Below are 16,053 nucleotides of genomic sequence, written 5' to 3' on the forward strand. Positions count from 1 at the left end.
ATTGAAATAGAAATATCGAATTTAACTATGAAATATTGGTAATAGTGAATAATACGACTGCGGGGTTTTCACAACCGATTGCACGGAAAACGACAGCCATTACAGAATTGGCTGAAGACAGGAAGCAATTGTCGTTTATTGAAAGCGAAAATTTCTTTGTTGTCGTGTTTAAATTTGTTTACGGCTTCTATAATCAGCATTCTCCTTATGAGATACACCGTATTTGCATAGTAAGTTCGGTGAGTCAAATATTCTGGTGTGCTTCTCAAAATATTTCAACATTTCCAAGTTGTGAAAATGGCGAATGGGTAATGCACAATGTAATAAAAAATTTTTCTTCTTTGAATTTTATTATTGGTTTTGAAGTTTAGTTTTATCATGTGTGAAATCATTTAATTCATGCACTTTTTTATCATTTTTTTTGTAGTTAAAAAAATATTTTTTCCTATAAATAGTTTTTTCGTGCTTTGAAAATTGTGAAGTGTCGAAATTTAGCAATGTTTTATTTTATGGTATTATGGTAATAATATAATGGTATTACTACAATGTTTTAGACATTCAAATATATCGATATAAAGAATCGTTAGATATTTATTAGATATTAATTTTTATATCTTATTGTTTAAAAAGAAGTCGAATATTTTCTGTAGAAATTAGTGTAGAAATTAATTGAATAAAAATAATTTTATTCACTTTATTAATTTTTTTATTCAAATAAAGAACAATAAATTTAAATGTATATATATATATATATATATATATATATAAATATTTATGTTATATTGCCTAGTATAAAATTATATAATATTGGATTTTAATAAAAACATTATATTATTACTTGCAAAAATTAATACATATGAGGGGAAAATTTAAAAATTTCAAAGTTAAGAAGTAATGTATAAAATATATTATAGTGATTCAAATAATATACTTTTTAGAATTAAATAAAATTGAAACTTTTAATATTTATTTTATAGTTACAGTATGTGATTGTTGTAAGAGGTTTATAGGTACAGTATGGAAAAAATGATGTGTGTTGCAGGATCTTAGGCAACTGAGTGTGTGTTAGGTGTCAAGATCAGGTATCAGCATCATCAGTGGACTTTAGTACAATGACATGGTGCAGTTGACTCCTTTTCCACTTCTTCATTTTATTATTCTTCGCTGATGGACTGTTTGCTGCTTGGTCGTCTTTATTCTCATCAACTTCTTATCTTTCATCGTACATTTTAACTGAGGGTGAAGAAGGAAGAGATTTCTCAAGTATCTAAAGTGAAGGTAATGCTTCATAAGTAATGTAATAAAATCTAGCTCATAATTTTGGAAGGAAGTGTTGTGATTTTACTACAGGCTCATTTAGTTCTTCATTATCTTGGAATGTTCCAAGATGGTCATTGAGAATTAAGCACCATTTCACATTTACATTTCATGCAAAATATTTTCTCTTTTTACTATTCATTCATGCTATCTAATGAGAAATGGTAAGTAATTAATAAAATAGTGATAATGAAAACAATAAAAAAATTAAAAGCAAAATATTGCATAGAAATGAAGAACATTTTTATATATTTGCATGATTATTTTTTATATGTTCTTCATTTTTTAAAATATTGATTATCACATACATCCTAATATTATAAACTTACCTTAATAAAATATAATAATTGAGCATTTTTTTCAAGATGTACCATGTTATTCGAATGGTACTGAATTATATTCAAAAAAAAAAAAAAATTTCTAAAAGGAAAACTTTTTTGAAGAGAAACATTTTTCATATAAACTCATATTTTTCTCTAAAAGTTTTAAGTTGATATAGAGGATCATAATCATGGATTCTGCTCATGTTGCATAAAATAGAACTTGAAAATATGTTTAAAATGTATCATATCAAATTTTTCTTTTAATAACCTATTCCATTATGCGTTTAAATATTTCGAAGTATATTATTTTAAAATGCAGCAACTATGATTATTTGATTCATTCATTATTCATAGAAGGTAAGTTTATTCATAAATAAGAAGCCATGCATAAATAAAGCAATAATATATTTTGCAAAGTTTAAATTAAAATACATGTATCGTACGTCCATACAATTATTTTTACAACAAAAATTCTAAAAATATAGGAAATAATAAGACTTAATATAATAATTTATTTTCTTTATATACAAAGTATTTATATATAAGTATTTAATTATTTTTCTACAAAAAGAAAGTAGTAAAAAATGTCGAAATCCAATTAAAAATAAAAAGGCGCGGATAAAGGTCGTTTATGTATGAATCGTGATTTTTACATATTTAGTTTATTTAAAAAAATATAAGTTAAGAGGAGCGCAAGAAAGGAGTGCATTTTTCTTGCAAGGTCCTTGAACGCTGGGAGTCATCGCCTTATCATTCAAGTGCATTTCCGTTTGCACTGTTCTACGTGGACACAATGGTCATCGAATTATTCTACTCTGTTTTTCCTGTTGTATACTTTGCACCATTTTATGAAGTGCAGTTTTTTCCTTCGGTTCAAAGTATGTATTGAATCCATTAAAAATAGCGTAAATTTTCCATTTTTGTGGCTAAAATTTAGGATTATAACATGGTACTAGTTCCTAATAATACGTATTAAGTTAAACAACATACATAAAACGTACAATCATTAAAAACAATGATATATAAAACAGACTTTTATAAAAACCGATTTGATTTCTTTAAAAAATATTCGTAAAAAAAATAATACTCTTAGAATTCGAAATAATCGTTCTTGGATTCAACAAAATTATTGAATTTATGAATTACACTGCTAAAAAGCAATCATATTATTTTATTATTATTGTTAGCACACACCGTCGCAAGAAATATTAATTGTGGTGCTGAGCGACGAGGAAACTCATGGATCAAATGTATATGTGGACGATGGAAATCGGTCATTAATCTTATATCTACACAACAATACATCGTACTACTGATGACGTATATCAGGTCGTGCATACAACACGAGAAAGGAAGAGAAAGATGCTACAATTGTTTGCATCACTGGGCCCTTATATATTTTATAATCGATACTTTTAATAGTTATGCTAATACTTTCATTCACGGCGAAAGCGCGTTTTTTTAACGTTTATTCGACAATCGAAAGCTCGTAATTTTTTATGATATTCGAAACTTCTTTTGTTCTCATGAATATATAACGTGCAATCAAAGTATATAAAATTATTAATTAATAAAAATACTTATAATTAAAGTTTAAAAATAAATTAAATAAATATTTTTAAATCGTTTTAAAAAAGTCTAGAACAAGAGAGGTTTCGAATTTTCGATATAAATAAAATTATTTTCTTATAATAGTGGCAATGCAGAAAAGTAAACGAGGGAAAGGGAAAAATAAATATAAAGGAGAAAAACTGCGTTTGGTTGCGGCGACTACTTGTAAGTTGATGCAGCTACTGATTCAGATTGACCGCATAAAAGTCTGGTGAATGAAATCGAATCTCGTTGTCTCTCGTTGGATTTCTATTTCTCTTATTCGTATGTTTCAACATATCTTTTGTTCCCGTAACGAATATGCAGCCAGCTTTACGAATTACGGCAATTTCGGATCAATATACTTCCTATTCCCTCTTCCTATCTTCATGAATTTTATCATAAAAGAAAAGAAACGAAATTGGAAAAAGTAAATGTGTGTATGTATTACACATGAAAAATTTTGCAGAAATGGAAGATGAATTTATGGATGAAATTGAAGTATTACGTATTTACAAGTGAAATTTTAAATTTAAAAAAAAAAAAAAAAAAAAGTTGAACTTACAGTTTAACACAGAAATATAATAATTCATAACGAATATGTCGAATAATATAAAGCCTGAAAATTTAGACTTTAAATTGTATTTTTCATAACATTAATACATTAATTAGTTGAAGAAAAAATATATATATATATATTTAGATTTATGTTACGGGAATATAATAAAAACAGATTTTTAAAATTTCCTTTAAGGAAATCATTTTTACACAGATGAAAGAACAAAATTAGCTTACTTCGAATAGATCAAAATTATATTATGCTTTTTTTCCATTATCATTAGTGATGTGTATATGCGTATATTATACAATACACGATTAAAAAGCCGCTTGAATGGAAGTGAGATAGATATATTGAATTCCTCGCACGCACACACGCACACACATATATATATATATTATACTCAGCGAGTATAAGTCTCGTTACTTGAACTTCAAAACGTTTTGGTCGAAACGTTAAAATATTGACAATTTTTAACGATTTTTAAAAACGCGTTTTTGAAACTTTTCTTTCAATGGTCATCAAACGTTCCAAAGTAAGCTCGAGGGAGCTTGTTTTACTCTTCGACAGAAGTTCGACGTGTGACGAAAGTTTTACGAAAAAAAAAGGAAAGGAAAAGGAAAAAAAAAAAAAAAAAAAAACGTTTGAAACGCGCGTTCATCGTTCCTCTGGAATTTTCTTGTTCTGTCACGACATCATGGACGTGCCACCGCTGTACGGATATGGAACCTCGAGGTGGATATTTGCTGATTGACCCTCATCGTTGTCTCTCTGTGTCAATAATTTTTCCATCGATCTGTGTCGACCTGTTGAAGCCTAGTCGCGAAATTTGACGAAGTTTCACCACAGCCAACGATCTGCTCAAACTTCGACATCGATCGTCGTTTAGGGTTGATCCTGATGAACGTTCAGATATTAAGTTTCCAATATGAAATTGTTGGAATTGTGTGGTTATTTTGAAGTGAAGAATTAAGTTATCGAGAATCCTTATTACGCTTAGTATATATTATAATGAACAAATAATAATCAAATTTTTATTAAAAAGTCGACTTGTCGAGTCGAATAATTTGGTAAAGCGAATCGAATTTCGTTTACGGAAAAAAAAAAAAAAAAAAAAAAAAAAAGGAAATAATAACTTTACATAGAATTCTCATCTGCAGACTGCTGACTTGATTTCAAAAATTTATTCAATCCTCTGATCTTTTTGCAATTGGTGCTCTGGAAATTCTAGGTATCTTATCTCTCTAAAATTAAATTACTTCTAAAAAAAAATTAAATCGAATACATGGTGTAGGTCTCCAGATAGATACTTTTCAATCTCCTAAGAATCCTATGTATCCTGTCTTTTTTAGAACATTATCCCATGTTACGACTACTTTATGACATCGTGTACACTTATAAATTTTAATTATTTACCATCTTGTAATATTTCGCGAATGAAAACGTGAAATGAAATGTGGTTAAGGATTGGGCCTCGAAAAAAGGCGTTCAAGTCTCTACGTTATCGAACTTCCAATCTACCTAGAGTCCACATGCTGTATTTTTAAACTGCTGTCCAACGGATTCCTGAAACCCGAGGCTACGTTAAGTTTACTATAATTACTTACTCGTTATTGTTAGAAGTAATAGAATTTTCATCGATTATAATCAGAATTTAAGATGAAGAAGAAAAATTTTTTGTTTCTTTTTTCTGATAAAAGAATCGTGGTGTTGTGCTCAATTTTTTTTCACCATTTTTTTTTTTTTTTTAACTTTCCCTTAATATTTTCGCATACTATTTAACGCATGCGTTTCGTCAATGATTATTTCAATGATGCTGCTAACGCGGCTGTTGCGTTTTCTTTTCATCGAGGATTCGTTGCTGTCGTATCTTCACGTTACAAAAAAAAAAAAAGCAAATATCGTGCCGCAATCATTGTTGTCTGGTATTGTTTTATTCCTTAATTTACGCAATTGGTTCATCCAAGTAATGATTGATAAAAGTCAAGAGTAATTCTGATAAAAAAGAATGAAAATATTGTTTTTGAGAGCAAAAAATTAATTTCATTTATACAGAGAAAATCTCTTGATCGATAATTAAAAGTGCAAGATTCGATTTGATTTAAAGATGATCATTTCACCGTTGGAGAAGAATGATTTACATTCGATGAATATAGGAATTGAAGCGTCAGAATTGCTAATATTGCTATATTACGCAAATGATATTATCTATGAAAAGAAAAAATTTCTAATAAAAAAGTTTATTAATTGAAAAATTTATTCCAATTAGCTTTGTTATAATAATTTAATTTTAAATAATTATATTTTTTTTAATCAATGATTTTATGAATAATCATTACTTTCATTTCTGTGAAATGAAATTCCTAAATTAACGTCTCAAATATAAATATTTCTTAAAATGTTTTCAATATTTTTTTTATTTCCGTTTTAATTTTTTGTTCATTTATTTAAAAAATAATTAACTATTCTTATACTTATTAATAATTACAATATTTAATATATTTTTCTTTTTAAAAATTTTTTTTATGATACTTATTAATATAATATTGATAAGAGATAAGAAATATTTTATTTATTGCTTGATATATTCAGCAAATTTATATCGTTAAACGAGAAAATGCGCTAAAATAATAAATGTTTTCGTGAGTAAAGATTATCATATTCTTTAAAATCCTGAGATTTTATTACGTAATTATTACGTGAAAAGAAAAAAACAGTATTCAAATTTATTCTCTGTATTTGAAAGTTTTATTGCGTTTCATTTTTTTTTTTTTTTTTCTTTAAAGATGACAAACTTTAATGACGTCATTATTAAAATAATGTTCATCATTTTTTTTATTTCGTTGAATAATCAATTAAAAAATTATTTTATTATTTTATTTTGATTAAAATTTTATGAATAGTTATATTATTAAAGTAATTCAACTTAAGAATGGGAAAAGCAAAAATATATTAGAAATTTTAATCGTTAATTTGATATTATAGATTATCTTTAGTTGCTTTTTTTTATTTTAATAAAAAAATAATGAAAATTTATTTTATCTTATCTTTATCTTATTATATATAAATATGTAATGATTCAATTGATAGAAAGATTGAAGGATAGAAAGAATAAAAGATGTCGAAATTTTAATATTAAACAATTATTATGAATTATTTTTCATTACATGTTTATTTTAATAAAAAAAAGGAAAGATATGATTATTATTATTTTTTGTTTCTTTCAAAAAATTAATATTCATTTCATCTGTTAAAAACAAATTTATAAATTAAATAATATTATTATTTATAAAAAGAATTTATTTAAAACCAGAACAAATTTAATAATAAAATAATTAATATTCCTTTTAGTTCAATTAAAAAAAAAATCATAAAATATAGAAAATAAAAAATAATTTTTCTACCAATTTATAAAAATTTATAAAATATAATAGATTTTAGAATGATCACTTCGAACAATCTTCAAAGTCTTGTTACAGAATTGTTTCTTACATGCTATTGAACAGTAATTGATCTTTTATTCATTACATAGAAATTCATCGTTGGTCGATTATTATTCATGCTTTTAATCGATCCACGTAGAAAAGCCTAGGACACTAGTGATTGTATCAGCCATTGATGTTTCGATAATAAGCAAACAGAACAAGTACATACGTAATCTCTATGATATAATTTTTAATTTTGTTAATAATAAGATTAAAAAATTATCACGTTGACATAATGATTTGATTTTTTACGTAAATTTTTATTTTAAATTTTACAATGTAAAAAATTATTAATATTCTATTAATTAAAATTCTATTAATATTTTAATAATTATCCTTCTACTTCTGTACATGTAATATTTATATTAGAATTATGTTATATTAAATCTGTATATTATATGCTTTTCAATAATCATTGAATCGAATTAAGATATTCATTTGATTTTGATTGACTTTCCGTGCGCATATCTCTTTCATTCGTCAACTTAAAAAATAATTAATTTCAATTTTAAATATTAAAAAAAAATTCTAAAATTTTAAATACATATTTCTTTTTATGATATAAAATTTTTAACACGTTTTCATATGTAAGTACTATTTTATTTCTAAGTAAAATGAAATCTATAAATTTCTAATTCTAAACATTAATTATTATTATATTATATATAGAATATATTCATTCTATTAAAAATTCTTTCATAGCTTTCTATATGTTATGTAAATTTCTTTACCTTGAATTGAAACATAATATTATTTATTATAATCACTGACAAATTGTGTTATATAATTTGAATATTATTATGCTTTGTGATTATATTAAAAATTTTGCAAGCAATGAGCGTGTTAAAGCGTCATCAAAATAGCGACATCAATTGATGCAGATAATCAATCCAGGTGCAGCATTTTACTCTTTTTTTTTTCTTTTTTTTTTTTCTTTTTTTTTTTTTAATAGAAATCGTTTCGACCGCTCATTCTCAATTTTTTTTTTCTCGATTCTCTCTCTTTCTGATGCCCGAACGTGTGAACTGACGTCTGACCGATTTTACGATCCCTTTCTCTTTTCAATAGAGATTACTATATAATCTTTACGATCGAGGTCGTGCTCGATTACGACTTTCGTTTCGGTGTTAGAAACGATCCTCCAGTTTCCATAATTGCTTAAAACTAGGACATTAAACTTATAGACACGTAAGCTTTAAAAATAAGAGGCGTAGAAAAAATTATTTGCAATGTGAATGTAGATCTTAAGTAGCAAGATCGTGAATTGAATGTGTTATCATGATTGGATGTGAAGAATTATTTTTAAATTTTCCTGTAAATCCTGCAGAAAATAACACGTGTTTCTAACTAGAATATATCTAGTTTTCTAAATTGTGTAAAACTTTGTTTATAAATATATTCCACAATGTGAAAATATATAGCGTGTAATGCTATATTTTTCATGTTCAAATATAAAAATTAAACTTAAACCTGATCGATTTTATTGTTTCACTATAAGCTCCCTCAAGTAAGGGAAAATATTTAATATAAAAATTGAAAATCCGATAATAATATAACTTATAAAAAAATTATAAAGTCTTTAAATTAAAAGTTGAAAAGTATATATTTATTAAGTTACGTTAAGAAAAAACAGTTTGGAAAGTATTCTCGGTATGCACATGAATCTAAACAATCTTTTTATTCTTACATGTGCTACCTTGCGAAACATTCATTAAAACTAAAATACCATACGTACTTTCTAGTATATATTTTTTATACATTGGAAATAAATTAAAATTAAAAAATGAAAATTTATTATTGCAATTTGTATTTAATATAATAGAATCGTGATCTCTATTATTGCTGTGAGTTCGATATTGTGAAATAAGAAGTTAGTTTGATATACTATGTGATATATATATATATATACACATACTGGATATATACTGTCGAGTCGAATCGATGGTCCGTAAAACATTAGATCTCGAGATTTATTGCAATGTTTAGAAAGAGATGGTACAAAGTATGGGGATAAGTTATTTTTAGATTTTATATCGCATCTATGGATCATTGTTCAAACCGTACTATTAATTGTAAATTTCGATTTTATCATGAATTTTTCAAAGATTGATTATTTTGAAAATTATCTGGGAAATATTGTATAGTATCCCATACAATGCCAAAGTCGTTAAGTGGGTCAAACGTCAAGATCTACATCTTTTGAGCGAAATCTAAGAAGAAACTGAAACAAATCAGATAGCGTATTATGTATATTTTAACTTTGGTTTAGTGTATAATTTAGTAATTTGAGAGTAATGTGTGAAATTCAAAAGTAACTTGTATTAATAAATTCATATTTATATATAATTACATTTTGCTAATATTGTTAGTCGATTAAATTAAAAATTGGAATAATAATGCTATATGTATTTCTATTAATGAATGAAATTATACATTAAATTATACATTAACAATAATATTTAATTACAAAAGAAATAATAATAGTTGATTATAATCTCTTTATTTTATAAAATAAATTGATAATTGATACGAATGAATTAAAATTAAGAAAAGAAAGATATATTAATATAATAAACGTAAAAAAAAAGATTTTAGATAATTTTTAAAATATTTTGTCAAAAACTGCTTAAATATCATAAATGTATTTAGTTATATAATCGAAAGATTGATATCTGAAAACATAAATCATTGTGATTATTTCTTGATCGAACAATAAAATGAAACGGATATGGTCGATGAAATCTTCAAAGATATTACGTTCTATTTGAAAGAATATATCGATGTTCCTGTTCTCTTGTTCCTTGAATTAATCGCGTTTTATTCTTAGAAATAAAATTCACTTTCACATCTTTACGTATTTCAACGAACGAGATAGCGGCGTTATTAATTTTCTAATCATGTTGATTAATTATGTAAATCACATATGTTACTTCTACGATTTTTCTTCGAATTTCATCTAGAATTTTGACAATTATTAAATATTTATCATACAACCATTATTTTATATATATCTTATTTCATATATTACTTTCGCTTATTTTGAAATCAAATAAAAATCCCCATATAAATTAAAAATCATTCTGAATCAACATCACGTGATCATGCTCCGAAATTAAATTTATCAAAACATATTTATATATGTATACATATTTATTATTATGTATTTAACATATGTATATCCATAAATATATATGTATCTAAATAAAGTAATAAAAAAGAATATATTAAAAAATATCTCTACTTTTATTCTTCAATTGCCTAGCTTTCGATTATTCGCTTTATGATTCTGAGGGTATGCATCATTTTTGCATCCCAGGATACATTCATCCTCGTTTAATTCGAATTCCTTCGCCTCGGTTACAGATCCCTCGAAAAACAATTGAAAATGAGCGTCATAATCAGACTACAGAATTTGGCATGGTCCGCGAACGCTTTGGACATTCGCCAATTTTTTAGAGGCTTGAGCATACCGGAAGGAGGTGTGCACATTGTTGGCGGAGAGCTGGGAGACGCTTTTATAGCTTTCAGGTAAAGAAACGACTGTCTATTAATATATAATTGAAGAAATAATATTTGTTTCTTAATGTACTCTTGTAATTCTTTAAATTTTATGAACGATATTCAAGCTGATGCGTGATAAAACGCGATAAATATGCATATTTCCGTAAATGTAAGTACATGAAATAATCCGCATAATGAGATTATAAATTTTTTAACAATTAGAAATACTAGCTAATTTTAATTAAATTTCTATTTTTTAATATATTTTTATATAACTGTATTCCGAGATTCCGCACGAGATTTTAAGTCCTCGTTTGTTAAAATATGATCAATGTACAAATTAAAATTTTTACGAGCACAATTAAAGAGATAGAATTTAAACAGAAATCTATTTCATTATCAAAAATTTTCCTTGAATATTTTTGTATTTTTGTACATTTAAATGCATAAAAATCCACGATCTAACGATCAATTTTTACGATACAAAAGAGCATTATCGAAATTCGATCTTTCTTAAATTAATTTTATTTATGCATATACGAATCGAAAGAAGAAATATCCAACGCTCTTACGTTACGCGTACTAAATTTCACACATTTTTGCAGCACCGACGAGGATGCCCGACAGGCGATGATGCACGATGGCGGCAAGATCAAAGAAATGAAGATAAAGTTGTTGCTGAGCTCACGAACGGAGATGCAGAAAGTCATCGAGGCGGCTCGCCAACAGACCTTGAGCCTTCAATCCTTCATGCAAACGGCGCCGGTTGCTGTCGCCCCGGTTGTTCAGAAGCCGGGATCGCCCGGTGACCGAAGGGAGAAAGAGAAGGACAATGACAGCGAGTCGAGCAAGGATCGAAAAGACAGGCGGGATAGGTCTCGATCCAGGGACAGATCTCGGTCTCGTGACCGTGACAGAGATAGGGATCGACGTGATAGAGACAGAGGACGAGATCGTAGGCGTCGCGATAGAAGCAGATCGCGGGACAGGGAGAGGGACAGAAGGGATAGGCGTCGCCGTCGCGATCGATCGAGATCCCGAGATCGGACGCGATCGAGGGATCGGGACACGAAACGTAATTCGACGGGGGAACGTCGAAAGGACACGAACGACGACGATAATAACGATGTGGTATGCGTGGGCCAGTTTCACAAAGACAAACCTGTAGCCGGTGCCAAGAAACCGTTGGAGAATGGTATTTGGGAGGTGCCACCGCAGACACAGATGCAGGCTGCCATGTTGGCGCCTGGAATTCTGGGCGCTGGTGTCGCGGCATTGTCGCAAGATGGCGAGCCACGGTCTATGGTTATGGGGCATCCGTCCTTACTTCAACAAGGTCAGTTCCCTATAAATGGAATAAATGGTGTTGGAAGTTTGATGCAGTCGCACATGCAAACGCTCGGCCACACTGTAGGTATGGGCCCGTTGTCTCAGAACGTGGGCGGATCGAACTTGCCTAATTTGAGCAGCGGGGTGAGCTCGTTGAATCGGGCCAAAGAACCGTGGAATCAGAACGAGCAGAGCAGATTGGATCAAGTCAGATTCCCCGGCAGGTCGGGCCAGTTTGGGGCTGATATATACGGTTCGAATGGTTCTGTGAATTACAGGCCGGGAATCAGACCGAACAATCCGTTTTTGAGCAAGGTGCAAGAATTGGAGGGTCGCCGCAATCCACACGCCTTCCAAACGAACAGTTCACAATTCAACTTCGACAATGACAGGCCAGGGAATCGTAGCTCGACCAACAGATTCTCGAACGAGAACAAGAACAATAGTGGAAGTGGACACTGCGTTGAGGTTCGTAACATGCCTTTAAGCGCCACTTATAACGATGTCCGTCACGCGTTTCAAGGTATCTATATAAGGAAAGATGGGCTCAAGTTGATCAACGATAATCACGGAAATCGCGTTGGTATCGCTTACGTTAAGTTCAGCAAGGCCGAGGGTAAGGAACTGGCGTTGAGCACGACCAGATTCGTGAGAGGATCGGAGGTGGAAGTTTTGCATCTCGATGAAAGTATCTTCGACAAAGCTGTGGATTCGTATTCTCCTGAAAAGGAAAGAGATCGGGGAGAAGATGGAATAGACGATGTCAGATCCTCTGCCTGTATCTTATTAACTGATCTGCCGTCCTTTACCAAAGAAATGGATATTGCCAAATTGTTCCACGATTGGAAAATCAATGACCTGTTCATCACTAGTACCAAGGAATCTGGAAGTATCCAATGCATGGCCTACGTGCAATTTGCAAGAATAGAGGATGCGAAAGCGTCGGTGAATACGTCCTTGAAAATTGGCAATAAACCCGTGACCGCGACAGCGATCACCGAGGAAAAATTTGCTCAAGCGAAACGTGATCACGAGCAGAATAGTATGAATCAAACGGCCAGTTCGGATTGCGTTATAATGCGGGGTCTCCCATTCCAGACGATCGACCGTGATATCTTGGACTTCTTCTCCGACATTGGAATCGTACCCCATCGAATACACATGTTACATCAGAATGGGAAGCCCGCGGGTGAATGTTTCTGTGAATTCGACACGGCAGACGAAGCTCTCAGAGCTACTGCCAAAAATGGTTTACCTTTTGGGAAGAACGTCCCTACCATAGAGCTGGTTCCACGGGCGAAAATGTTGGAAACACTAGGAATGGTGGATCCACAGATAATGGAAACGCAACAGCAACATTTCCCACCGCTTCAGGAGCAGAGGCCACGATTTTCCGGCCCTATGAATCATTTGCCTCGCTTTGGTAATTCCGGTTTCGGACCTAGATGCCCTCCAGGCTTAATGGGTATACCTAGACACATGTTAGGTCGACATCCAGGTTCCATGGATTACGTAGTAGAGGGTTTTGGTAAACCTGGTTGCGTATTGTCCTTGGAAAATGTCCCTTTCAAAGCTGACATTAACGAGATCATCGAGTTCTTTGGCGACTTTGATGTGAAAAGGGAGAACGTGATACGTCGGTATAATGAAAGAGGTATGCCTACAGGCGATGCCAGAGTGGCTTTCGCGTCGCCTAGCGAGGCACAAAGGGCATTAAGGGAGTTGAAGCACTGCAAGATGAGAGACCGCACGATATACATGAAACTTGCGTGAACACTTCCGTCTTAAATGTCGCTAAGTCAATTGCACAATTTCTAAAGGGGGTTTAGGGTTGAAAGAAACTCTAGAGAAGAGTCAGTCTTTGAAAGAATGAAAAAAACAATGATATATCTAAAGAACGAATCAAAGAACGAATCGATGATATTTGTCGATTATTTGATACATATGGGAACAATATAAATATATATACGATGAATGATTAAACCAATGGAGGGAAAGTTATATACAACATTATAGAGAAAGAAATGTTTTCATTTTATAAATGGTGTATTATAATCTTTTAAAGATAGTTTAATTTTTTGTTAACTTTTTCATTCATCTGCGATCTTCTTCTATCCATTCTTATATTTTTGTATATAGAAGACTGATGTCTTTGATATGTATTGTTCTTCTGAAATCATTAATATTGATTTAGCTATGTTAAGTAAGGTTTAATTTACAAATAATAGGACAAATAATTAAAGCGAAAGTTTGAGATTTAAAATATTTCAATAATTAATGACAGTAAAGACAAATTTCATTCTCGAGTAAAATTCTCTCTCGAGATAAGAATAAAGATGAAAATATTCTTTTTCTTGTTATTACAATTTAATTTGTAATTTGTATTGAATGTCTAGTTTCTTTTTCACTGTATTAAAGTTTGGGTAAGATCATCTTATATATTATTAAACAAAACAACAATTGTTGTTGTATTGTCATATCCACTAAGAGTTAAGCTTTGTAAATATGTAAGCCATCATTCACTTTAAAATCATCACGTTATGTTCTAAATATTTTCTTTGGCACGTAACGTTAATGCCTAGTATACATGCTTTCGTTTATATGATTATTATAGATTATTATTCTAAACAAAACGCAATAAAAAGTACAATAAAAGACTTATTCGACGAAAGATACTATTGAGCAATTCTTATCTTTTAAATTGATTACAAATAAAACAAATAATAATAATAATAATAATAATAATAGTAATAATAATAATTCATGCTCACAGTTGTCATAATTTTGAAAGGGGAAAGGCTTTCATACATGTATAGAAAAAATACACAATGTTCATTGTTGTTACGAATTTCAATGATACGTAAGTGTACACATAAAACGCAAAAAAAGAAGTACAAAATTCGAATATCAAGAATTTGCTTTGTATGAGATATAAAATGTCTTTAAAAAAAATGTCTTTAAAAAAAAAAAAAAATTTCGTGAAGAATAATTTGTATTTTCTACAATCAATTGTATATGTATATTTACATATACGGCATTATATCGGATTTGTATATAAATTATACATAGACATATACAATATATCATAAATAAAATCGTACACAATTTACATAGGTGTAAAATAATATTTATACGGCGAATTTATTGACAAGATATAGGTGTACTTAAATTGTTCAGTTTGCCGTATGTTTTTGTTCAATCTAAGCACTGTAAGACTTCAATAAATTTATATTTACAGCGATAATATGGCTTTGCTTTTAATTTCATTTTATTTTCCTATCATTTCCCTATTTTATTTACATATAAATGAATAATGTATATTTTATAATTAATAAATGAAACCATAAAATAATATACATAAAAGAAAAAACTTATAAATAATTCTTATTACTGCTGATTAGAAAGAAATATTTTCTACTTCGTTCCAACATTATATATAACTCTGTGATTCTTTTCTCTAGTCAGAGAGTTGGCAGCAGAATTGCTAGAGAGAATTCTAGGCAGAATCTGATGTTAAATTATATTTTGGGAATAAGATAACAAACTAAGAGAATCAGAATTGCCAAATACCAGGCAAAATGGCTGTTAAATATCAGTAACAAGATCTGCTTATAGAGATATAATGCTTCATTATGTGGAGTTATGACGCGACTTCTCCAATATTATTCTACTTTTACTCATTTTTTTCAGATTAACGAAAATAAGAAGAAATTGTTTTTTTATACTGTCATTCACTGCAATCATTTTATCCTAGTTGATTACTACTGATTGAATTTGTGTACCGCTTTAACCGCTTTTAACTTTGGATTGAGACCAAGATTATTATTTTGAGGAAAATCAGGAAACAGATTAATATAGCCAGACAATTGATTTATATCATAAATATAAATAGAAGAGACAAAAAATAAGAATAATATAATGTTATTTTCTTAGAAGGAATTTTTGTGGC

General features: G+C 29.4%; 1 protein-coding gene across 4 annotated transcripts; it reads left to right on the forward strand.

Annotated features, from left to right (window-relative positions):
• The first annotated feature begins 98 nt into the window (after positions 1-98).
• Positions 99-15,348, forward strand: LOC122716765. Of its 4 annotated transcripts, none has more exons than XM_043940138.1 (4): positions 99-230; positions 1,043-1,278; positions 10,638-10,802; positions 11,381-15,348. In XM_043940138.1, the coding sequence occupies exons 3-4, from the start codon at positions 10,660-10,662 to the stop codon at positions 13,875-13,877; spliced, it is 2,640 nt and encodes an 879-aa protein (XP_043796073.1). In that variant the 5' UTR covers positions 99-230; positions 1,043-1,278; positions 10,638-10,659; the 3' UTR covers positions 13,878-15,348. The 4 variants fall into 4 exon arrangements, with proteins under 4 accessions (XP_043796073.1, XP_043796071.1, XP_043796072.1 ...); XM_043940136.1 differs by having other exon boundaries at positions 102-320; XM_043940137.1 differs by having other exon boundaries at positions 102-308.
• The last annotated feature ends 705 nt before the right edge of the window (positions 15,349-16,053 follow it).

The sequence above is a fragment of the Apis laboriosa genome, unplaced genomic scaffold (assembly GCF_014066325.1).
Source record: "Apis laboriosa isolate Shangri-la unplaced genomic scaffold, ASM1406632v1 scaffold49_cov149, whole genome shotgun sequence".
Classification (NCBI taxonomy): domain Eukaryota; kingdom Metazoa; phylum Arthropoda; class Insecta; order Hymenoptera; family Apidae; genus Apis; species Apis laboriosa.

Excerpts from the sequence above, each read along its gene's own strand:
- LOC122716765 (XM_043940138.1), top strand. The coding sequence starts at position 10,660 with ATGAGCGTCATAATCAGACTACAGAATTTGGCATGGTCCGCGAACGCT. Across the intron at positions 10,803-11,380 it reads GACGCTTTTATAGCTTTCAG|CACCGACGAGGATGCCCGAC; the intron begins GTAAAGAAACGA and ends ACATTTTTGCAG.